Source organism: Platalea leucorodia (assembly GCF_965183815.1).
Source record: "Platalea leucorodia genome assembly, chromosome: 2".
Taxonomy (NCBI): Eukaryota; Metazoa; Chordata; class Aves; order Pelecaniformes; family Threskiornithidae; genus Platalea; species Platalea leucorodia.
This window is the reverse complement of record NC_138824.1, coordinates 21,403,068-21,411,428: the sequence shown is the minus strand read 5'-3', so window position 1 is coordinate 21,411,428 and position 8,361 is coordinate 21,403,068. Positions and strand designations below refer to the sequence as shown.

Here is an 8,361-nt window from a genome sequence, read left to right as displayed (position 1 = left end):
TTTTACAGCTTTTAAATATGGTTCTTTGCTCTCTGTGTAGCTGAAGGTCTGAAATGGAGCGAAATGGAGTGACAGGAGCAAGTGCCGTGCGGATTCTCTGATGTGGGCGGATGTGATACCGGTGCAAAAATACAGCATAATGCTGCTGCACTTCAGAATGAGCCGGTACAAAACAAATTCTCCCAAATGAAAGATAATCTTTAATCAACACTGAAGCAGACATACTGGAGAACTGATTGAGCGGTATTTCCTGTGCCATAAAAGTTTAGTATCTGTGAATTTTCTCAGAATTTTTGTTTCTTTTTTTCCCTAAAACTCAAAAATACAACAAAAGATGCTGGTAAGTCCCACTGCCTCCCCTTAAAAGAGAATAAAGCAGAGATGCCAATTGACCCGGGTCAGCATCATGCAACTCGGTGCAAATGCAAAGTAGGAGCGTGAGGCCTGGCTTCCCATCACCCCTGACGCTGCCGGGGAGGCAAGGAAACGCGGGGTCGGTTTCTTGAGGAAAAATAGCCGCACTTCTCACGTCAGCTCAATTACAGCGAGGGAGATCCTAGGACACTAAGACAGAGGAAAGGGTTATGTGAATTTTTCAGCAAGATTTTTTCGCGTAAGCCACAGACCACAAGTTTGTGCCACAGTAGCATCTAGACGAAAAAACGCTTTAAAATGGACATAGGTTTAACTGGAAAACATGTAGGAGAAAATCCCGTCAGCAGAGGCCGCTCCTCTCACCGCCACCGCGGCGCCGGCGCCCGCCAGGCCCCCGCAGGCCCCCCCGGCCCCCGCAGGCCCCCTTCCCTTCCCGCAGCGCCGCCCCAGGCCAGGCCGGGCCGCAGCCGCCCCGGAGCGGCCGGGGAGGGAGCGAGGGAGCCGGGCGGGCGGGCTGAGGGGAGGCGGGGGCAGGGAGCTCCGCCTCCCTCCGCGCTGGGCCCGCCGGCCCGCCTCCTCCTCCTCGCCTCGGCCCAGACGCGGCGAGGTCGCGGCCGAGCTGGGAGCGCTTGGGCCTGTGGCCGGGGCCCGCTCCGCCATGCTGGCCGGCTGCCGGCGGGCGCTGCCGGCGGCGCTGGGCCGGGCGCTGCGGGGCCGGGCGGCGGGGCCGGGCCGCCGGGCCGTCAGCACCAGCTGGTGCCCGGTGGGCGCCGCCTTCGATGCGAAGCAGCAGCAGCTGCGCGGCAGCGCGGCGGGCAGGGAGACGGTGAGCGGCGGGCGGGGAAGGGCCTGCGGCGGGCAGGAGGCGGCCCTGGCTGCCGGCGGCCTCGCGCTTTGCCTTGCTTCTGTGTGGTTTTTTATTTCAAAACTTCGGAATGGCGGTGGCGGGGCCAGCCGGGCTGTTACCAGAGGGTCAGGCGTTACATCTTTGTAGGAAACCCTTTAGTTCTAATGAAACAAAACATTCTGTCTGCTGGACACGCAGGAGTTTGCAAATCACGGCCTTGTTTATTGAAACATTTTCTTAGCGCCTCAGTAGAGACCATAGGTATAAATATATGCATTACCTCTTCCACTCCCAGCTCTTACCTGTCTGTGTCTTTTTTTAATCTGTCAGCGTCATGCCAACACGCTTTGGCAGTGCTTCAAAATCAGTTGGGCTGCTGGCATCCTGTTGCCTGGGTGTCATTCCTGACATTCAGTTACTTGTGGCAAAAAAGCATTTGTTTGCTGGGCTGGTGACACTTGGGCTTTTTGATTTATTTCTTTTTAGGGTGAGATGGGGACGTTTGTTAATGGGAGTCCTGGGAATCTAAACACGTTCCTGGACAGCGTAAGATGTGTACTTCCAGTGGCACAGTGCATACAGAATACTTACACCTGTAAAATCCAGGTGTTAGTCTGCAGACTCAGCTATTCCTGCCATGGTGCCCAGGCTGGTGGAGCTGTTGAACTGTGGGACTAAGGGATTCAGTGAGGACAAATCTGACCTCTGTTTATGATCCAGCACTTGTTTGGGAAACTTTCCTTCTGGGTCTCCTGCCTCTGCAAGCACGCTGGTGTAAGTCTTGCTCCAGGAAATAATCCAGTCAAATATTGTGCCTTTGCCTGGTCTAGGGAATGAATTATGGATTCGCGTGGCCCACGGAGAGGATGTAGAGTTCTTTGGGAATAGAGATGCGTATTTCAGGTTTGCAAAGCGGCTGTGACAGGTAGGGTGTAAATGCTGAGGCCAAGGAAAGAGAATAATGCTGTAGCCGTGCAGCCACACCATTAAAGAACAGAGACCTGCACGAGGCTTTGCTTTTTTGTAATTTTTTAATTTTTATGTCAAACTTGGTGTCATATGGAAGAGGAGCTCCGTGGCTAATTTATCTCTAAGAGAAGACAGTCCCTGTTCACAGAGAACTACATGCGCAGGAGGAGCTCACTTGGGAGGGTGAACGGTGATGTAGGGCAGCGGTAAGGCCGGGAGCTCTCTGGGACATTGCAGGACGCTGCATCGGCTGCTGAGGATCTGAGTGGAGGGGCAGTCTTGAGTCTTTTACACAGCAAGCATTAGTGAAGTATGGTACATGTATATTGTGTGCACATATTTATATACACGTGTATATATATAAAAATATCTTTTTCAGTGTTCATTTCAGTCCAGTTCCTGTTCCCAAATAATAAATTAAAACATGGGAAGTGTGAGGAAAGGGTTTCTGTCTTGGGGTGGCTAGCATATAGTAAGAGCATTAGGGGAAAAAAAAAGGCAGTTTAGCAGTAGCAACAGAAAGAAAATAGGAAAAAGCAACTCAGAATGTCCTAAATACTTACTGTAGGGGATGCTTTTGCTTCAGAAGGTATACTTCTACAGACAAGCTGTCAATTTGCAGCTTTTCATTGTACTTGGATAAATACTTCTAAGCTACATGCAAACCTGCAACTGACTGTTATTAAACAAAGAGTTTGCAGAAGGTGCCTTGTAAAGTGACTGGCCTGCAGATTTTCACATCCAGATTGTGATTTTTAGATGCTGAGGTTAACTTTGGGAAGGGATGGATGTTGTGTGAAATCATGTACCTTGTACGGTTACATGCTGTAGTTAGGATGTAAGGAGGTGCTCATGTTGCAGTTGGACAATTGCAAAGGGAGTGTATTGCTTGCAGAGATGCTCTTTTATCTTAATTTTTTTTTACTGTTGTAGGTCTGTATTGTGGAACTTGTCTAGCGAGTAGTGTTAGCAATTCTGTTTGACCTGCAGTAGGACCTCTTTAACTCTTCCACAAATGCAGAACATAACTGCTGTCTGTGTCTGTCCTGCCCAAGTCAGTGTGTTTACCTTGCCCTGTTGGACAGGGCCAGGCTCGATAAGAACTTAAGGAATAAAACTGTTCATACCATAAAATTTTTGAGTTGTTGCTGGTCATTCCTTTGAGATCCTAAGACAACTGTCCTATTGCCTGCAGTCCATTGATATCTAGGGTTGCTGGCCAACTCATTCACTGTTTTGACACTCGGGCTTAGTCCTCACATTCCTTGATAAGTCTCTTTTGCTTCAGGGGGTTGATTTTCCCTCATTTCAGAATGTATATGGACTTCCTATGATTTGCCTGGTGCCCGTGCTTTGGAAGTGAGGTAAAAAATGCTTTGAGAAAAGGAAGGTATAGGAGTAACCTCCTGGTGTGGAAGATGAGAGTTTGTGAGGGTTTGCTGAGAACAGTCGTGGCTAAAAGAACCTCAGTGAGGTTTTGCTCTGGGAAATGAAGATGTTTTCATGTGATACCGGTGTCTTTGACTGATTTTGTGACTATTCTCTCTAGAAAGACACTCGTGGGAATGTTTTAGTAAAGGGTCACAGTATGCTAGTTAGGGTCATTTTGGTAAAATTTCATGGTGATAATTCCAACCTGAAATAAAGGGGCAGAAATCGAGGAGGGCAGTAGTGATGTGTTTTCATTGTTCTGCACTGCAGGGTCTGTTTGGTGTTCCAGAACTGAGCTGTCCAGAAGGATTTCAAGAAGCACAGGACAAAGCATTGCAAGAATCGGAACAGCTAGTCCAGAAGGCATGTTCAACACCACCTGGGCCAGAGACTGTAATGATCTTTGATCAGCTTTCAGATGGCTTGTGCAGAGTAGCAGACTTGGTAAGTTGCTTTTTTAAATTATTACTTGAAGCAATTTCTTTTGAACTGACTGACTTAATAAGCTTATACCATGTTGTTCCATTTTATGATCTTCTGCACTGCAGTAAATAGCAGATCAGCTCTGTGAAATTTTATGTTAAGACAGAAAACTAAATTGATTGAAAGTTAATTACATAGGCTTTTACCAAATGATAGGTAACTACAAATCCTGTCAAACTGTCCAGTTAATTTTAAGAGAGATGTAAAAATAGTATAAAGACCATAACAAGAAAAATAACAGTGAAACCAGAATTGTATTTCAGCTGTAATATGAATACATAAGCTTTCCAGCATCACTTACATTATGGAAAACAGGGGATTGCTCTCAAAGTTAAAACACTAATGTCAGAATTCAAAGGTCATAATTTAGTATCAGTTTGCTGAGTTAAAATTACCTCCTATGTACTACTTTCAGGTTTATATGTTCAAAGATGCAGAGCTTGCAGAGCTCTGTCTAGAAGCAATTTGGTGATTGCTATCTCTTGGCAGGAATTTTGAGATCTGCCACTCAGCACCTCTTCTGCCAATATTATACAAGATTTTAAACAGGGATTCTAAGAAGTAAAAAGCTTAAGTGTATAACGTTTGTAAGGTTGCCTTTTCAATCAAACTGCAATCATATTGTTAAACAAAGTCAGGCTTGTTTCATGTACTTTCTGTAAGATCATGCTGAATGTCTTCAATGTATTCCTAATCTCTAATTAAATATGTTCCTAATCTTTAATTCTTTATAATTTCAATGCCAGAACCTCGCTGAATTCATGTCGGCAGTCATGGAAGCACCTAGCTCCCCAGCCCCCTTTTAGCATCCTTCTAGCCTTCTGAACTCCTTTAAGTATTTGGAGACTTACTAAAAATCAGTAAGTCAGATAAAAACCCTGTTCTAAATCCGAAAGAGCTTCTGAGTTTTCCCTTTAAACATATTTCTTCCTACTAAGGAATGATGGCAAAGCATAACTTGATGGTCTATACACAGGAGTAAAAAGGATTTGAAAACAAACCCTCTGTGCACATTTGGTGGTGTGCTGCTTTCTTAACTGTGGATTTTAGTTTTAAAAATCTTTTGTAATAACATGTAAATACGTTAGAGTATCTCTGTGTTGTAAGGACTCTAAGATACACACCATACTAAAAATGTTTTTAAGAAGAGTATGGATTGAAGATATTTTTTGGAAAGACACATTCGCTGTCTGGTTTAATAGTTGTCAGCACAGTTTTCCAATAAGCTTTATTTTTTAGAAAAAAAAAGCAAATTCTGCAAAGAGATTGCACAGAACTGTAGAAATAAATGTTAATGTAAATGGAACTACTTGAGTGCAACTTTGTTTATAATTCAAGATTTTTTTTATTTGTCTTTTTGCCTCACTGTTCTCTTCGTGTACTATTTCAGGCTGATTTTGTGAAAATTGCCCATCCTGACTTTGCATTCAGAGAGGCCGCTGAAGATGCTTGCAGGAACATTGGTACCGTGGTAGAGAAGTATGTTTGGTTTTTTGGGGTTTTTTGTTTTGTTTTGTTTTGTTTTTTGTTTTTTTGTTTGTTTGTTTGTTTTTTTCTGTTTCTGTATGCATCTTTAAAAATTACTGTATGACCATCTATGAAAACAGCAATCAACAAAAAAATATGTAGGAAGGATTTGCACATGAGAACAAAGTGTCAGTCTTGCAGTTACAGATATTTAAGGATTTAGCTTCATTACAGTATCTCATGAATGATTATTCTATTTTAGTTTCAATTTATGTTCTGAACAGTTTTTAAGTTATCAACTGACTCCATGTCACTCAAACCCATCAAAGACTCAAAGCTACATTTTTCTAGGATTTCTGACAGTTAACTAGCTGTTGTAAAGCATATGTACAAAATGCTAATTTGTTTTTAAGATTTAAGCTGTTATATTTCACAACACTTTTTCTTCTGGTTTGCTGACCCCTTGAATTCCAGCCAGTGAGTGGGATATGTGAAAGAGGAAAGGACAGTCTCCTGTTAAAATGAGTGTTTGAGGATATGTTTGTCTAGGGCTGTGATATACACCTGGTCTACTCTGGCATGCTTGTGCTTTCTTTAAAACCCCATTTCATAGAACATGTTCTTAAAGACTTCTGTTTCTGAAGTTTGGCTCTTCTTTGGGTCCTGAAAGTTACCTCTGTGGTCCTTGACTACAGTGAACTGATTTGCTTCTTCTCTGCTCTTGCTGCTGAGAGGGGTGATCTTTGATCTCCAAATAGACTGTCCTTTCAGCATCTTCCCTTCCTGTGGCATTCAGGAGTAGCCTTAAGTGAAAGTTTTACCAAGCAGTACTGTGAAGGTGACCCAGAGTCTGCTGCTTCCTTCAGGATTCCTAACAGCAGTGGAGGCAGTGACTGGTTGACCTGATGTCCCACAGTAAGTTGCAGAGGCAGTGAAGCCTTTTGTACTCTGAAGAGGACAGCAGTGCATCAGTTTGTTTAGTAAGCCTTGTGACTAACATGGCTGGCAAAAAAGAGAATTCTAAGATTAAATTCAGCAAAAACTGTTGCTTTGGTCTTGCCAGTGTATTTGGGAAATGTGTCATTTGAAACTGGATTTTTCAAGACTTGAACTGAGCACACCATCTATAACAATATGACTTTAATATCTGAATACAATGGCAGATTTAAAATTTGTAGAAAGAAGAAAGTATTCACAAATTAACCTGAGAGGTTCATAAAGTATTGTAAATGTTCAAAACTAGCTATTGTGGAATGTTCATTTTCATGGGCAAATGGTATCCCTCAGGATCTACTAACAATACATATCTGCTTTTAGCCACTTTTTGACAAAGTGCTGGGCTTCTTGTTTAGCACCTTCTGTACAGAGCCTTTTCTGAAGTACAGGCATGATGCAATGTCTTCTGTCTCCGAATTGGGTATTGGTAACTATTAAGTTCATTTTACAAATGAGGCTGCAGAGGCTTCCTGCACCTCAGCTGATTTAAGAAGTGAGTGCTCCAGACTGTCAGACTGGGGACTGCTGCCCACCGCAGCTATGCTGATGTTTATGCGTGTGTTTCATTTCCCCACTGTGATTCCCACCCAATAATCCAGGTTGACATACATGCTTGTAGTTAACACGCCAGCAAAGCTGATGGACATAGTATTGTCTGGCACAGGGACAGTGATGAGCATCTGGAAATGTTCTGGGGATAGTAAGCTCTTAGTCTACTTCAGTGGCAGCCAGCAGCACATTTATCTGATGGCAAACTTGAGCACAGATTTTCCTTTAATGGAGTCCTTTCAAAATAAGGATTAGAAAACAGTTCTCCCACCTTTATGCTTTTGCCATGATTATCTTTGTGCATAAAAAAATAAGCTGTCAGTCTTAGTTGTACTTGTATTTGCCGCAAAATGCCATCCAGACATATTTTCCCATTGGATGCACGAGACCGGTTTCTATGCCAATTTGTCCACGCATCCTTTGTATACAAGTTTTGTAGTTTTTAAGGGTGCTTGTGAACCAGAAAGCATTTTGAAAATACAGTCCTTGGTTTTTAATGTTGTTTTAATAAATATTAAGCTCTGCCTCTGAATGAGTAATATGAAGAGACTGAGATACTAGTGTTTGTTGCTAATCGTGATTCTTTGACTCTGTATCTTCCCAGATTAAATACAGATGTTGAACTGTGTCAGAGTTTGAGACGTCTGCTAGCTGATGAAACTGTTATGAGTTCCCTAGATCCAGAAACCAGGTACTTATTAATGCTTATAGATTTAGATTTTTAGATAGTATATATCATTCCTTATTGTGCTTATATTTTGTGTTTTGTTAAATTAATTAATACAACTGGAAAACATACCACATCTCTGTTACTAATTTATTAGTCACTACTAAATTTCCTGCACAGGAGTTAGGAAGTTTGTAGTTGTGTAGTCTTAGATGATGTCTCTGTGACTGTAGAGCAAAGGCAAGATATATTTAAGATGTATAACTGAAATCTGCAAAAACAAAAAAAAGAGAACTTAAGATTTTCTTCAATAACACCATTTTGATTAAAATGAGGTGCTGTACTGTGGTGTATTTATCAGTGGTTTTAGCAATAAAAGTAGAGAACAGACTAACTTGATTTCAGTTTATAGAAACTTATTTATATCTTTCAAAATCAGATTATCAGTATATTTATTTAAATCTTACTTTATGATTGCTGTAAAATGTTTTATTAGCTGCTTATTCAGTTATAGTTTTGAATTCTTTTTTCACTGCCGTGGTTAGACAAGCTTAATGTTTGAGTAAGTTACTTCCTT

General features: G+C 42.2%; 1 protein-coding gene across 1 annotated transcript in view; it reads left to right on the top strand.

Annotated features, from left to right (window-relative positions):
- Positions 1–1,033: 1,033 nt before the first annotated feature.
- Positions 1,034–8,361, top strand: part of MIPEP (mitochondrial intermediate peptidase) — a gene marked incomplete at its 5' end in the record, with an annotated part of 74,643 nt that continues 67,315 nt past the window's right edge. Inside the window, 4 exons of the mRNA XM_082337949.1 lie at positions 1,034–1,201; positions 3,893–4,066; positions 5,496–5,584; positions 7,722–7,808. Coding sequence (XP_082194075.1) covers positions 1,034–1,201; positions 3,893–4,066; positions 5,496–5,584; positions 7,722–7,808 — 518 coding nt within the window. The remainder of the gene's footprint in view (positions 1,202–3,892; positions 4,067–5,495; positions 5,585–7,721; positions 7,809–8,361) is intronic.